The sequence below is a fragment of the Myxine glutinosa genome, chromosome 11 (genome assembly GCF_964187855.1).
Source record: "Myxine glutinosa chromosome 11, kmMyxGlut1.1, whole genome shotgun sequence".
NCBI lineage: Eukaryota > Metazoa > Chordata > Myxini > Myxiniformes > Myxinidae > Myxine > Myxine glutinosa.
Genome location: NC_136271.1, coordinates 19018647 through 19035589, shown reverse-complemented (window position 1 = coordinate 19035589; position 16943 = coordinate 19018647). Strand labels below are relative to the sequence as shown.

At 43.6% G+C, this 16943-nt stretch overlaps 1 protein-coding gene across 1 annotated transcript in view; it reads left to right on the top strand.

Moving 5' to 3' along the window:
- The window catches only part of LOC137436088 (CUB and sushi domain-containing protein 3-like), a 1358203-nt gene that overhangs the window by 1087559 nt on the left and 253701 nt on the right, over positions 1 to 16943 (top strand). The window contains exons 44-48 of the mRNA XM_078786463.1: positions 130 to 275; positions 4416 to 4496; positions 4848 to 4961; positions 14225 to 14413; positions 15116 to 15262. Of these exons, the coding sequence (XP_078642589.1) occupies positions 130 to 275; positions 4416 to 4496; positions 4848 to 4961; positions 14225 to 14413; positions 15116 to 15262 (677 nt within the window). The remainder of the gene's footprint in view (positions 1 to 129; positions 276 to 4415; positions 4497 to 4847; positions 4962 to 14224; positions 14414 to 15115; positions 15263 to 16943) is intronic.

Below are 16943 nucleotides of genomic sequence, written 5' to 3'. Positions count from 1 at the left end.
AGGCATTGATTACTCTTAGCTCTGTGGAAATTGTCTTTTGAGCAAATCATTTTCAATTTCCTGTTGACAGTACACCCCAGTGAAATTTACTAACGCATTCAACCCACCTTTACCTGCTGTTGGTGATAGGGACGGGCCAAACCAGAGCTCCCGCCAGCTGGGTATATTCAGTGGTAACTCCGGCCTGGATGCGGTGAGCAGCCTGACCCACCACGTGCTGATGCGCTTCCAGAGTGATTTTTCCATTGGCGGTTTTTTTGCACTCACCTTTTTTGGTGAGTATTTTTATCAGTAAATTTCATTGCCTTTTTATTTTATACTTCTGAGTCTTCCTCAATGTATGATGAGTCTGATGTGCCACAATCGAGTTATACTGTGTCATTGTGAGTTATTATTATTCCCCTACTGATATTTCCCAGGAGGGGACGATAGGTTTGCTCGCCGTCTGTCTGTTCGTCCCACCTAACCTGTGGTTTCCCACACTCTTCCTCCTTACCCTTTAACATGTTTAACTGAAACTTGGTACGTGGCTTTATTACGATAAGTTACAGAACACGTTCGAGTTTCAGGCCGTTTCATCAATTTTGCAGAGTTATACCCTTTTTGGATTGAATTTGTGATCCCTGCTCGTCATGGGTGAGAAGCTGTGGTGAGCAACAGTTGTATTTAAAGCTTGTGTGTTCCAAAAAGACCTGGACAACTTTGATTGTTAATATATTTAGGACCACAAATTATGCTACGATACCCTTTGTTGTCCCCCGTCGCACAGCGGAGCGAAAGGGGGACTATGGTTTTCCCCTCCGTCCGTGTGTCCGTCCATCCGTCCGTCCGTCCGTCTGTGCGTGCATGCAGCATGCGTGCGTGCGTGCATACGTAAGCGAAGGACCGCATTCGAATTTGGTGTGTGGGTGCAACCCACGTCAAAATCCAAGATGGCCGCCGCCATGTATGTCTGAGGCCATGTATGTCTGAACCTTGTAACCTGCATATCTTGAAAAATAAGCGAAGTACCAACTTCTAATCTGGTGTGTGGGTGTATCTAGGCATAAGGAAGAACGCTATTGAAAATTGGGTCGCCACGTCAAAATCCAAGATGGCCGCCGCCATGTATGTCTGAACCTTGTGAGATGAATCTATCTATAATTCCAGTAATCTCTGTACGTTTGTACGTTTGTTTGTTTGTCTGTGACCGCTGTTTCTCGACAACCACGGGTCCGATATACTTTTAACTTGCCAGGTATATTGCTGGGGACCCGAGGATGTGCCTTTTCAAGGTTTCATATTAATCGGACAATTACTTACCGAGCTATGTCCAAAAAACGATTCAACCAATCAGAGAGCAGCGAACGATCGCGTGTGCCGAACGTGGAGGACACACTCTGCCTCGGATGGCACATTTGACAGCGTATTCATTTATTTCACGTTTGCAAACTATGTTGGCGTTAAACTATGTTTTAAAACTAATAAAACCGAATTTGCGATTCATTCGCTTTCCTGCGCGTTTGTGCACGCGATGGCGATTTCTTTACCAAACTCCGGAAGCCGTTCGCTTTGGACCAAACCATTGCATGTAAATAGAGGGGGGGGATTGTCACCGTACTCGCAAGCCGTTCGCTTTGGACCAAACCATTTCATGTAAATAGAGGGGGGGGATATAATTTTAGATATAGATATAGTACGGGCAATGCCCTAGTATCTTGAAAAATAAGCGAAGTACCAACTTCTAATTTGGTGTGTGGGTGTATCTCAGCATAAGGAAGAACGCTATTGAAAATTGGGTCGCCACGTCAAAATCCAAGATGGCCGCGACCATATATATGTCTGAACCTTGTGAGCGAAATATCTTGAAAAATAAGCGAAGTACCAACTTCTAATCTGATGTGTGGGTGTATCTACGCACAAGCAAGAACGCTGTTTAAAATTGGGTCTCCACGTCAAAATCCAAGATGGCCGCCGCCATGTATGTCTGAACCTTGTGAGATGAATATCTTGAAAAATAAGCGAAGTACCAACTTCTACTTTGGAGTGTGGGTGTATCTCGGCATAAGGAAGAAAGCTATTGTAAATTGGGTCGCCACGTCAAAATCCAAGATGGCCGCCACCATATATATGTCTGAACCTTGTGAGCGAAATATCTTGAAAAATAAGCAAAGTACCAACTTCTAATCTGGTGTGTGGGTGTATCTAGCCACAAGGAAGAACGCTATTGAAAATTGGGTCGCCACGTCAAAATCCAAGATGGCCGCCGCCATGTATGTCTGAACCTTGTGAGCGAAATATCTTGAAAAATAAGCAAAGTACCAACTTCTAATTTGGTGTTTCGGTGTATCTAGGCACAAGGAAGAACGCTATTGAAAATTGGGTGGCCACGTCAAAATCCAAGATGGCCGCCGCCATGTATGTCTGAACCTTGTGAGCGAAATATCTTGAAAAATAAGCAAAGTACCAACTTCTAATCTGGTGTTTCGGTGTATCTAGGCACAAGGAAGAACGCTATTGAAAATTGGGTGGCCACGTCAAAATCCAAGATGGCCGCCTCCATGTATGTCTGAACCTTGTGAGCGAAATATCATATCATAGCATGTTTTCTGCGTCTTCCACTTTGTCAACTCACATCACTTCACCGACGGGGGACCTAGGCGTAACGCTTGTTTTATATGATACAGAAACTCATCACGTTTTCTTTATTTTCAGGTCTGGTGGTTTAATGTAAAAGAAAATGGCTACTCCATAGGAGAAAGCTCAATGCCTCAAATGTTTCAGATGAGATCTGACACAAAATTTCAGTATAGTTTCCGTACAAGATATGGAAGGAATCCACCATCGCAGACGAGTATCAGAGAGTGGTACAAGTGGTTTAAGGAGACATAAAAGTACCGGTCGACCAAGCACAAGTGCAGCAGACGTTGATCGAGTGCATGAATCATTTCAAGGTCCGAGAAAATCAATCCGACGCGCATCCAGGGAACTTGGACTACCAACCACCACTGTACACAGGATTTTGCATAAGAGGCTGAAGCTTTATGCCGATAAGGTGCAGATTCTGCAGGCCCTCAAACCAAATGACGAACCCAAACCCAAGGCCTCGGAAATGCTCAGTCGCATAAAGTATGATGAAGATTACCTGAAAAAGGTCATGTTCATAGACGAAGCTTGGTTCCATGTATCGGGGAAGGTCAAGCGGCACAATGCGAGGATCTGGGGCTTTGAAAACCCCCACGTGGTCATTGAACACATACGTGACAGTCCAAAGGTCAATGTGGGGTGTAGCCATCTCCACGACCATTTGGTGGGTCCGTTTTTCTTTGTGGAGGATACAATGCCCTCAACAATTTACATGAACATGTTGGAAGGATTCTCCTTCCCACAGATTGAAGACCTACAACCCGATATAATTTTTCAACAGGACGGCGCTCCCCCTCATTGGGCTTTAGTCATTCGAGCCGCCCTGAATGAAAACTTGCCGGGTCACTGGATTGGCTTAGACGGACCAACTGCCTGGCCTCCACGATCACTAGACATAACCCACCTTGATGTTTTTTCTTTGGGGATTTGTCAAAGATGTCATCTACAAACCAAGGTGGCAAACTTGCAGGATCTTTGTTCTCGGATCACAGCTGCATGCGCACTGGCGGACGCAAACATGTTTAGTCAAACATGGCAAAAACCCATGTCCCGCCTTGATGTCCTGCACGCGACAAATGGAGCTCACATTGAAGTATATTTTGATGGTGTTCACAAAACATTATGAGATTCAGTATCATCTATATTATAAAAGGAGCCGTGTCTGTCTGTTTGTTTGTCGTGTTATAACTTGAGAACAGATTAACGGATTTCAATAAATCCAACTATGGTGGATTCGGGTAACTCCCGAGTTACCCGATATGTTATTCCCTAGTAACTCCCGAGATGTTATTATCAGGGAGTCTTTGTGATCCAAAAAACAAAAACAACATTTTTCATTTTTTTCATTTCATTTTTTTTTATTGGTACATGGACACGCGTGTCAAAACTGCAAATGCCAACGCGTGAAGTCAGTTATCCCTGCACGGAGTGCAAGCAGGATCTCCCAAGAATCCTTTTATTTTTCTTCCCCCCATAGATTAGCCATCGCAGCAAAGATTGGAATTTCCGTCAGCGAAGCGACGGGTCTTATATGCTAGTATAAACTAAAGGGTATCGTTCTATCATTTGTGGTTCGAAATATAATAACAACCAAAGTTGGTCGGATCTTTTTGGGACACCCTGTACTTTTAATCTGACACCATCAGCAAGAATGATCTTAAATACATTTATGAACAGGTGATTTAAACGGTCGGACAAAGGATAAGTGTTTGAGGTTTTAAATGTGCAATTTGTTATTCATATATATATATATATGCGTGTGCTTATTACTGAGTATGTCGTATTCCCAGCGTACCAGCTTCGAAAATGCGCACAGGCATCACCAGTGGCAAACGCTGACGTTCTTCTGTGGGATAATAACATCAGAATCGGTATACCATGCAAGCACCGACACACACTTCCTGTCTACTGGAATGCATATATACACACATGAATACATACATACATTCACACTTACACACATGTGTAAGTGTGAATGTATATATATATATATATATATATATATATATATATATATATATATATATATATATATATATATATATATATATATATATATATATATATATATATATACATACACACACACACACACACACACACACACACACACACACATACACATATGCACATGTACATATTTGTACACGTAATGTATATTTGATATATTCAGTACATATACATATTCACATGATGTATTTTTGATTGTGTTTGCATACTAGGTGACATGGTTACCTACCGCTGCCAACCTGGATATACACTCATCGGCAGTGCCACTCTCACTTGCCAGTTGAACATCTGGCTTCAAATGGTGCCCAGACCTCCTACATGCACTGGTAGGACTTATTCCCAATACCTGTGCCAACGCATTCACATACCCAGCCAGGGATGTCCTTTTTCTGTGTTTGATCTCATTTTATTTTCATTTAATATCATGTAACTACAAACTTTTCTAATTTCCATATATTTTGCCATTACTTATGATCAAAGTGTGTGTGTGTGTGTGTGTGTGTGTGTGTGTGTGTGTGTGTGTGTGTGTGTTCGTGGTGTGTGTGTGTGTGTGTGTGTGTGTGTGTGTGTGTTCGTGGTGTGTGTGTGTGTGCGTGTGTGCATGTGTGTGTTGTTGGTTGTTATCTCCATATGCGGGTTTCAGAAGGTATCTCCATATGAGTCCTCCCAGGTCTCGAAATATCCACCTGCATTTCAATAAGTGAACATGATTCATGGACCAGTTTGTGAAGTTTTCTTGATCTCAAAGTTTTGTTCTGAGGTTTCTTTTGGGGATCGTCACCGAGCCCCGGACAGCTTTCCCAGGGATGGTTTTTAAGATCTCTCTAAGGTCTTTTTTATCATTCCTATTGCTCCAAAAATCACTGGTATAATTTTGGTGCTCTTCAGCTTCCAGGATCCTTTCACTTTATTTTTGAGGTCTTGGTATTTGGTCATTTCCTTGATTTCTGCGTTGTTTAGGCCAAAATCGATGGTGACTGACACCACAATCAGCAATGTCTTCTCTTGTTTTTTGTACCTCACTACTATTATAGCCAGTCGTAAGGCTTTGTTTTTTGTGTTCACACTCACTGGTATCATTAGGTCGTACATGAGCATTACTCCTTGTTTTCAGTGATTGATTTTGGTTCTTGTCCATGAGTTTTATGCACCTGGAATGTTGAATTTTTTTCTCTCAGATATACCATTGAATCACTTTCCATACTTTGTTGTGCCGTTGTGTGTAAGGTTGTTCTGATAATCATTTTTGCATTCCGAGAGCAGGTGACTCGTACTTTCTGTTTCTGTCTTGCAGAATCGACACTTGTCCATCTGGCTCAGTCCCACCATCTTTTTAAATCCACATTGATGTAATGTCCTTGATCTTTGGCATTTATTATGATTCGTTCGCCGTCCAAGTTGAGCTAACCTCTTATTAGCCATTCTAATGAGCCTTTTTTGTCTATCCCCATTCTGTCCAATTATTTTTTGTATTTTCCTGCTCTTTTGTCATTCTCCCAGTTGTTGGTGTATATTTCTTGATATTTCTTTTTATATACAGACTTGGCATTTAATATGGAATATTTTTTTTGTGGGGGTGAACTTACTTTTCAAGATGTCTTAGAACCAAAAGTTCATTGGAATTATGTTGAAATTATTCTAGATTTTGTTAACGTGACCTTTAAAAGAAACAAAAACCACATTTGACATTTCGAAACAAATAAATTGATCCTTGAAAGTGATGAAAACTGATATCGAACTCAATTCATGGACAGTACTGTGTTAAACTTCTGTACGTTTTCCAGAAGTATCTCTTTATTTTGCACATTAGCCAAAAAATTTTTTAACAAAAGTTAAATTACGATTGGGATTACGGAAGGTAAAATTACAGTTCAGTACTTCGTGTAACCCCCACGAGCATTCAGGAGAGCACGTACATGTTGAGGCATGCTGTTCATGAGATTTGCCAAGGTTTGGACAGGAATCGCTTGCCATGCAGTGACAATAGCCTGCTGCAATTCACGCACAGAGGTCGGCTGCTGGTCCAAGTGGTCGATTTGACGCGTTAATTCTGCCCACAAGTTCTCTATCGGATTCATATCCGGGGACATGGCAGGCCACTCCATATGCTCTACACCACGGTCAGCAAGAAAGTGTTGGATCATGCGAGCACGATGAAGCCGTGCATTGTCATCTTGGAAGACAAAGTTTACTCGAAAGGCTGTACGAGCAAATGGAAGCAATGTTTCTTCCAGAATGGCCCTGTACGTGAACTGGTTCAGGTTTCCATTCAGAACAACCAGGTCAGTTTTGCCCCCTGCATGAAAAGCAGCCCAAACGGTCACCCCACCACCTCCAGCTTGGACTCTTGGCACTATACAATCTTTGTTGTAGGCTTCATGCACTTGTCTGCGCACTCGGACGTGGCCATCTTGACGATAGACCAGAAATATAGACTCGTCACTGAAGATCACGTGATTCCAGTGTCCTGGCTGCCATTGACGGTGCTCTCTGGCCCACTGCAATCAGCGCTGGTGGTGTTGTCTGGTCAGGCGTGGCTTTCTCAGGGGACGCCTGGCACGATAGCCTGCTTGAACCAGTCGTTGGTTGACTCGCCTTCTGGATACAGGCACATTTGTCAGTTGCTGCCACTCAGCCCTAAGCCGATTAGCTGACTTGGTACGGCCATTGCGGACTAACCGGTGCAGCTGGCGATCATCCCTCCTTGTGGTTCTGCGGGGACGTCCTGGCCTCGGTATTGGAGTAGGGACACCCCTATGAGCATTTCGTTTCAGGATCTTTGACACCTGACCTTGAGTGATGCCATACTGCCGAGCAATAGCACGCTGTTTCATGCCGTAATTTCGTAAAGCCACCACTCCATGACAAACAGCATTGTCGAGTTGACGGACCATCTCCAGAGGAAGCGGCAATAACTTTTGGAGAGGTTCAGCAGTTGTTTTCCACTAATACAGAACGCAACAACCCTTGTATACCCGACTGTGAAGCCAATCATCAAATGCACCTGTCCGTACATTTTGCCACGCCACCTGTGATATAATCCTGTTGTTGACTTATTGCTGCGACAGACAATCAGTGACATGGTTCTTTTAACAAATAAATCACCAAAGTGTAAAAGAAACCCACCAGATTGATATATTGAGTTAAGAAAGTATACCGAAGTCAAGAAAAAAAAATATTCCACATTAAATGCCAAGTCTGTATTTATTTTGTCTTTTGCAATCGTTGGGGCTGTGTGTGTGTGTGCTTTTTGGTTGTCATCTGCATATGTGGGTGTCAGAAAGTTGAACAGAGCCCCCCCAGCTCTCGAAGTATCCACTTGGTTGTTATCTCCATTTGCGGGTTTCCGAAGTGGGAGGAAGTGCTCTCAGAACTCAAAATCTTCATCTACTTTTTCAGTTAAGGATAATTATTCTTGAACCAAATTGTGAAAGTTTGTTCGGCCTTGGATGTATGCCAAGGTTGTGGGTCTGCCTGCTCGTTTTCTCCTCTCTGGTTTGCTTGATAGATTGCTGTCGCTCGGGCGCTCACATGGGAGGTATCTGCAACCAAATCAAAATCCACCTTTGTGTGTGTATGTATATTTGTGTGTGCACATATATGTGTATGCGTGTATATTGTTGTTGTTGTCTGCTATCTCCACATGTGGGTGAGTTTCAGGAGGTGTAATGTAGACGTGTCTTGTCTCAAAGCATCCACCTCTCCGCGTGTGTGTGTGTGTGTGTGTGTGTGTGTGTGTGTGTGTGTGTGTGTGTGTGTGTGTGTGTGTGTGTGTGTGTGTGTGTGTGTGTGTGTGTGTGTGTGTGTGTGTGCGCGCGCGCGTGCGCGTGATATTCCACATAAAAATGTGTGTATATAACAAAGTATATTATGTCACATATAATATGTGTGTATATCAAATGTGTACAATCACAATCGTGCCTGCGTAACTTAAATGTAAATCATGATTCATGTATGTGTGTTTGCACGTGTGTGTACCCACTTCCGTCACTGATCGTTATCTCCACTCACGAGCCTCTAAGGCTGAACGGAACCTTCACTGGTCCTGAAGCATCCATCTTCACCTCAGCAAAGAACCGTGACTCATTGACAAAGCCGTCTCCATATCCGTGCCCAGTTTAACTGATCCTTCCCTAGTCCTGCATCATTTATCTTCACCCCAGCAAGGCACCACGACTCGTAGACCCAGCAAGATACTTATCTGTGCTCCGTTTCCCCCTCTGTCCTCAACGTGGCGGTGATGTCAATCTGCGCAACCTCCCATGTGACCTCGGGAGTATTCCTGGGTATACCTGGTCTCGGTTTCTTCCTTCTCGGTGTTATCCCTCCTTGACGGCACCGAGTCAGCAAAACCCAACAAGCCGCAAGGCAAGACCATGGTGCCAGACCGCAGCCCAAATGCATGTTGATTGGCACAACACAGGGCGCCTTCCAATCGGCCCTCTTCCCCACCAAAGCTGCCGTTCTCAGTGCGGTCCTTGATCCCTTGAAACACAGTCCCTTTTGGGCAGAACTTAGCAAAATGCAGTCGACAAAGATCGAGTTTTCGTTCTCAGCATGATGGGGTTGGCAAAACCCAACATTTCGCAAGGCCAGGCCACGTCCCACATGCATGTCGATCAGCGCTACTCTGGGCGCCATATGTGCGGTCATCTGCCTCACCAAAACTGCCATGCACAGCTCGGTTCACTCTCATCGAAGTTGTTGTATGAAGTGCGATTGAGAATCTCAATCGTGTGTGTGTGTGTGTGTGTGTGTGTGTGTGTGTGTGTGTGTGTGTGTGTGTGTGTGTGTGTGTGTGTGTGTGTGTGCGTGCGTGCGTGCGTGCGCGCGCGTGCACATGCGCGCTTTCACTTCAAAGGGCATATTCCCATATAGTCCCAAATATAATAAATAGCACCGCAAAGCGGGCGTAACCCCTCAGCCCATGCATGGTGAAAGGAAGCCGTGGCGGCCATATTGAAAATTGCAGCGCGCCCATTTTCGAAAAGCACCTTCCTCTACTCGACCCCAACCCACACTGCAAAAATGGATTTAATCGGACAAGCTGTTATCCTTGAAATTGACGGAAACCAATTTCAAGATGGCTGCCGTGGCGGCCATATTGAAAATCGCAGCGCGCCCATTTTCGAAAGGAACCTTCCTCTACTCAACCCCAACACACTGCAAACATGGATTTAATCGGACAAGCCGTTATCCTTGAAATTGACAGAAACCAATTTCAAGATGGCTGCCGTGGCGGCCATATTGAAAATCGCAGCGCGCCTATTTTCGAAAGGAACCTTCCTCTACTCAACCCCAACACACACTGCAAAAATTGATTTAATCGGACAAGCCGTTCTCCTTGAAATTGACAGAAATCAAAAGTTGACGGACGCCCGGACGCTTGCCCGCCCACCCGGACGACATCCCTGATGACAATACCCCTTAGCCCATTGGGCTGAGGGGTGAAAACTGTTTTGCAATTAGAATTCTCTTGCATTTTGTGGAAGTTTAATGGTGTTTATCCTCTAAAATCACTAACACGTCTGTTTTGGGATTTATTGATTGTCCTTAGCTTGTTGGGTAATTTGGTGTTACTGTGCACAACTCATTCTCTGACCACACTGCTGTGCTTGTGGCCTGGGTCCGATGTTAATAAATTAAGAAATCAAGTCACGTGTCTAAAGCCAGGGTGCGATTGCCTTGAGATGCCTATAAATTCCATTGGACAGAGCGGAGAGGCGAGTTGAAAAGCTTGCCAGGACACCATAGGGATAAGCAAATTTGTGAAACTGAGACAAATGGCCAAGTGGATGAATCGGTCAGTTTCTGCAGTAGCAGGAAGGTGATTGCCAAGCACCGAAAAACAACAAATGTTGTTGTGATGGCATTCACCGATGCTCCTCGTGGGAGAACGTTTTTATAGATGCCAGATCTTACTCAATGAGCTTCTGTGAGGGAATCAACTTTCACTGCAGCAATAGCAGTTGCAGAGAATACCATATATCCTCTATCGCCGTGGTTCCCAACCTGGGGGCCATGGTGTATTTCTCGGGGGGCCACGGGGTTATTTGAACCATACTAAAAAATTTAAAAATAAAAATAAAAATTGATGTTGCTTTGACGTTGATATTGTTTTGTTTTTTTCCAATTGCAGATTTGACGTTATGGCTTCTGGGAGTAAAAAAAGAAAGTATCTTGACGAATACATAAAGCTTGGATTCACATCCATTACCGTGTCTGGCCCAGATAAACCACAATGTGTGCTGTGTCATAAGGTTTTGAGTACTAAATCCATGAGGCCATCCAAGTTGAAGTTGCACCTCGAGACGAATCACGCACAACATGCAAAGCAGGATCCCAAATTTTTCAAGCGGCATGAAAGAAATTTAAAGCGACAGAAGTTGGATGAGGGAGGAGCTTTTCAACAACAAAATGTAGCAACTGTCCAGGCTTCTTATGAAGTTTCTCTTGAAATTGCAAAGAAGAAAAAAAAACCCACTCAATTGGGGAGACACTCATCAAGCCTTGTGCCCTCCTCATTGTTGAACGGGTTCTCGGCAAGGCAGAGGCTCGCAAAGGTGAACAGGTGTCTTTATCGAACAACACAGTGCAGCGTTGTATCCGTGACATGTTGGAAGATGTGAAACAACAAATCATCAATGAGATTAAGGCGGCGCCTTTTGGCTTGTTTTCTTTTCAACTTGATGAATCGACCGATGTTAGTTCCTGCTCCCAGCTACTGGCATTCGTTCGCTATGACAAGGGAGATGATATCAAGGAAGAATTCTTGTTCTGCAGTGCCCTGGAAACAACGAAAAAAGCCTATGACGTCATGGAAAAAATGAAGTTGTTCTTCGATGCGGGAGGAATTCAGTGGGAGAATGTATGCGGTGTCTGTACTGACAGTGCTCCTGCCATGCTTGGTTCCAAATCCGGATTCCAAGCAAAAGTGAAGATGCTGGCACCACAAGCGAAAGGAACCCACTGTATGATTCATCGCTACGCCCTGGCTTGTAAGACTCTCCCTCTCTCATTGAAGAAAGTTCTTGAAGTCGTAATCAAGATTGTTAACTACATCAAGGCAGGGGCTCTCATCACCCGAATGTTCAAGGAGCTGTGCAAAGACATGAACGCGGAACATGAAACGTTGCTGTACTATACTGCTGTACGCTGGCTTTCGAAAGGGAATTTTCTGAACCGTGTCTTTGAACTTTGTGCGGAAGTCAAACATTTCTTGAATCTTCAAGGGAAACATGACCTCCTGCAGCATTATGACGAAGAATTGTGGAACGAACAACTTGCTTATCTTACTGACATTTTCGAGCAGCAGAACCAGCTGAACCTCAAGCTCCAAGGAAGAGCGACTAATATTATTCTTTTCCACGATCATCTCAGAGGATTTGTTGCCAAGCTCCAAAACTGGCGCAGGAAAGTGAACACAGGAAACATTGCTATGTTCGAAAGAATGTCTGAATTGCAAGACAGCATGGGAAAAGAGCTTGATCCCATACTGAAAAATGACATTCTTGAGCATCTGCAGTCACTGGAGCTAGAATTTCACAATTATTTTCCTGATTTAGACGACAATGAGGCAAAAATTGTGAGGAATCCTTTTTCCGTCAACCTTTGCGTGGAGAGCATGCCAGAGGCAATGCAAGATGAATTCCTGGATCTCCGAAACGATTCATTTGCCAAAGACACATTCGAAGAGAAGAGCTTGACGAAGTTTTGGGTGGGAATGGGTCACTACCCTAATATCAGCCAGATAGCTATCCGGGTGCTTCTGCCATTCTCGTCAACCCATCTCTGCGAAGTGGGGTTTTCCACGCTGTTGAATATCAAATCGAAACAGTGTAATCGGCTCCACGTGGAAGATGACCTCCGCTGTGCCCTGACTGTGACTCAACCACGGATACCCCAATTGGTAGCTAAAATGCAATTTCAGCCATCCCACTGAGTTTTTAATTCACTTTTACGACGCATGCACCGCGTCCCTAGTTTTGATTACCTGAGTTGTTGTCGAATTGAGTTTCTTTTTGTGAGATTATAACACCCTGCGTTAAATAAAGACACAACAGAGGTTTTTAGTTTTCACATATTCTTGACTTGGAACCTTTTCATACTGTTTTCTTGTGTGACAGTTCTATTTTACGCTGTCCATAGTGTTGCTCCTGATAATATTAAAATCTCATATCAAACATGCATCATTCGAGCGACGTTGCTTTGTTTGCTTCTTCCAAAAACGATGTAGTTGGGGGCCAGTAAGGAACAGAAAAAACTACGGAACTAAATGTTCATGTTGGCTACTTGGAATTCCTCATTTTCTGTGTAATAATTTTCCAATTCTCATACAAACAAAATAGCCAATTAAAGGAAAAAACATCTCTCAGAATGCAACACAGAGCATCGAGAAATCAAAAGTTTTCTGGGGGGCATGCCCCCAGACACCCCCTAGCCTGCTTACACGTGCTCCGCAGCTCGACCCTCACGAAAGGGATGGGGGGGGGGGTGTGCTGTGGATGTGCTCTGGGAGCCAAGGGGGACATAACACAAAAAAGGTTGGGAGCCCCTGCTCTTTCGGCTTTATTTATTATTCGGCAACGCAATGTCAGCTCACTTCCTATAAATGAGCTCTAGAGAGTGGGACAACTGAACTGAATGATTGGATCATTCAGAACACAGATCTCCATACCTGAACAGTAAGCTCCAATGATTAAATTAATTTGAAGTCAGAGACCCAAACCTTTGGCTATCTTTTTATAATATTTTCAAGAGAACATGTGTTTGATGACCTTCTTTCTGGCTGCACTGCTCCAAGTTTACTTTTACTTCAGAGGGGTTATAGGATTGGCTCTCCCTATCCGGAGGACAATCATACTTTATATTTTAATCATGCATGATATTGAGTAGACAAGTATTGGTGTCTGAGGCTTGAACACAAAACGGATCAGGACATAACAGAACAAAAAGAACATTAGAAGGAGATGTGGAATGGGGGCTCCAACAGCAGGGTTGATGGAGAAATGTTGTGAACGGAGAAATGGAGCCAACCTCACCCAAGCCGGCACCCTAACCGCTAAGCCAACACCAGGCTTGATGGAGAAATGGAGAAAAAGAAATGTTTAAAACAGCTGTTCACCACCATCTCTTGTCTTCCCCCATCCAAAACATTGATCTCTTCTACCCCCGTTAATTCACCCCAAATCCATTTTTTTTGAAATCCCGACCTCTTTCTTTCCTGGAAGTTCTAGCAGTATCCATGTGTTTTATACCCCCCCCCCCCCCAACCCCCCGCCCCCTTTCTCCTTCCCATGCCTCCCCCCCAAGCCCTCTCCCTCTCACAGATCTCCCGATGTCCCTGTTATCTGCTGTTGTACTTGTATGCTTCCCTCTCTTTCCCCGTCTTGTCTCCCGCTGCATTTATTGTATGTTTTGTGTGTCCGTTTGTTTTTGTTTTTTGTGTGATTGATGTTAGCTCTTACACGAGCCTCGATCTTGTATACAAAAAATAACAAAAAAAACAACGTGGGTTTTCATAACCAGCCTTCGTTTGGAGGTATGTTAAGTCATTTACGACAATTACTGTTTTTTTATAACAACACAGCCTCGTGCCCTTCGGAAGAGTTGCGGACAGATTCGAGTGGCATCATACTGAGCCCTGCATACCCAGCAAACTACCCCTACCTGCAGACGTGCTCTTGGATCGTGGTCGTCGAAAAGGATCACAATATTACCTTTTACGTGGAATCCTTTCAGAGTGAGAGGCAGTACGACGAGCTGGAGATTTTTGATGGTACGGCATTGTTTTCTGTGGGTCAACCGTGTGCCCTTTCCTATTGTTCCATTTATGATTATTTCCCCTCACAACATGAATTTTGTTTGCACGGACACGCGCTTCAGGTACGAAGCAAGCTCCATTTTAATCTTTGCTATGTCACCTTTGGGAAGATTAAAATCGCTTCCTTTTTACGGTCTCTAGGAAGTACAACCTAATGAAATAATACCCGCGACGACAACCGCAATAGTGTGCATAATAACCTTTCCATAGCTGTTTATTGGACACTGAGTAATGGACAATAAAAAAGTGCTGCGTGCATTTTAAGTTAATCTCAGCATAATATCAGTGAAACTAATTGGATCTGATTTATGTTTGATGAAGTTTAAAATCTTTACACTGGTAAGGTTCTTTTTCACAAAGACTTAAAACAAAATTAGTGTTTCCCAATTGTCTCGTTTTTGCGGTGTCATCATTCATTGTTTGTGACCTCTTAGACAGTTGGCTTGAAATTGTGTGACTGGTGGCACAGATAAAAATCATGAAAAATTTGATTTGTTATGGAGACACTTATTACAGCTTTGGTTTGAACCGCAAAGCAATCGCTGCATAATTAGGTTGCCTTTCCTTAAAAAAAATCCATCCATTGTAATGCCGTACGCTATAATAACAGCTACTTTCACTGTGAGCCTCTTCCTATACATTTTATCTGCTCTGTAGGTGTGAGCAGAGACCATCCACGATTGGCAGGACTAAGTGGAGACCACGCCGCCCCCCTGTCATTCACCACGCGTGGACCGGAGGCCTACTTGTACTGGAAATCGGATCACGCCACCAGCAAGAAGGGTTTTCGCCTTCACTACTCCGGTGAAATTTTCTGCTGTTTCAATTTTACTCGGTTTTCTTTGAGCCCTTGTTTGTGCATGTTTAAGGAAGTACGTTGAGTTAATCCAAACTTCCTGGAACTCAGCTGGGTCTCAGCAAAAGCTACATTTGACGTTTCCTGGTGCTATTACTACTTTAAGGCCGCTCGTTATTCCAATCTTCTTGTCGAGTCTGCTGGGTAAGGTTTCTGGGTGAAGGTCTTTCATAAACCTGCTGGCCAGGCCAGATGTTCAATTGAGGAGGCAGAATTTATTTATTCAGCATGCCAGCAACGACTCATCTAATCTTTGGGGAAAACACCTGGGGTCTTTTATCATCCACCGAATAATGCTAGTCGATGGGTGCCGAGCTTATTTTCCATCTGAATGATAGCGAACTTTGTGATGCAATGCCCTGCCTGTGAAGCACCAATCAGAAGGTTAATCGTCAGGCCATGATTTGAAACCAGACCAAACAGCTCAAAGGTAAGTGCACTACTTCTGCGACACTGATGCATTAGTGTTTCCTGGTGCGTAGTCATAAATGTTATATTGTGTTCATGGTGAGTCCTTTAGTCGAAACAGTTTTATTTATTTATACTGTGTTGCACCAATCCAAGTGCATTTTAAGGTGCGATTGCTCTTAATACGTCAAGTTAGAGAAACGAAATAGCACTGAATAAAAACCTGAAATTACCCTATTCTCCTCAAGAAGATTGAAATGCCACTGGCTTAGATCTTTGCCACCTGCAGTGGGATGCAGGAGGGCATTAAGTAGAAATAGTCTTGCACGCTTGTTATTTATTGGGTTGTCTTCTTGTGAGAAAAGGTTACAATCTTGGGGTTGTCATTAGAGACAAAAGGATGGCACAAACAATACCAGAAGGTTATTTTCCTCTTTGTGCCAGCAATCTGCAGTCTGTTGAAAAAACAATTGCTTTTGCTTTTGATATGAAGACACTTACGAATTAACAGATCGGGCCCATCTGAAACCGAGAAACCCTCCAGCTGAGACGAATCTTTTTACAAAACCCACCAAGAGAGCTTTAACCAGAAGGCCACACCGATTGTGGAATGCGCGCATAATGACATAATTCCTCCTGCAATGTCACCTGGGCCGCATCATGCAAGGTTGTTGAAACCTTCACGCCAATCATCTGTTAAAGGAACCTGGTCGAATGATGCTATAATTACTGAAAATGCATTTAAACATCATCGTAAATTACCAAATATAATTAATGTGGAAAATGTGTCCATTTTGCAAGATACATTCTTTCAAAGGAATGTTATATATATATATATATATATATATATATATATATTGTTACAGACGTGGCTTAGATGTTATGTACCGAGCGGTTTGGTATGACCACGTCTGCACAAGTTACCCGATTATACCCGAACGTTGACTAATCGCGCTACGCTAGATCAATGAAGGAAAAGACACACGGCTGGGATTAAAATGACGCGACACCAGGGATACGGTTCTCAAGACCTCCGGAGGAGGTTATATTGTTACGGAAGGTTAGATTACAACTACAAGAGGGACAGCATAGTAAGATAAGCACTTAGACACACTCTTATATTATTCCCAACAGACGACAGATAAACGGGACAAAGGGCTGACTCACACGGGGTTTGATGGCTAGGAAAGGCAGGATCGATGGCTCCAGGTGCACCTGGGC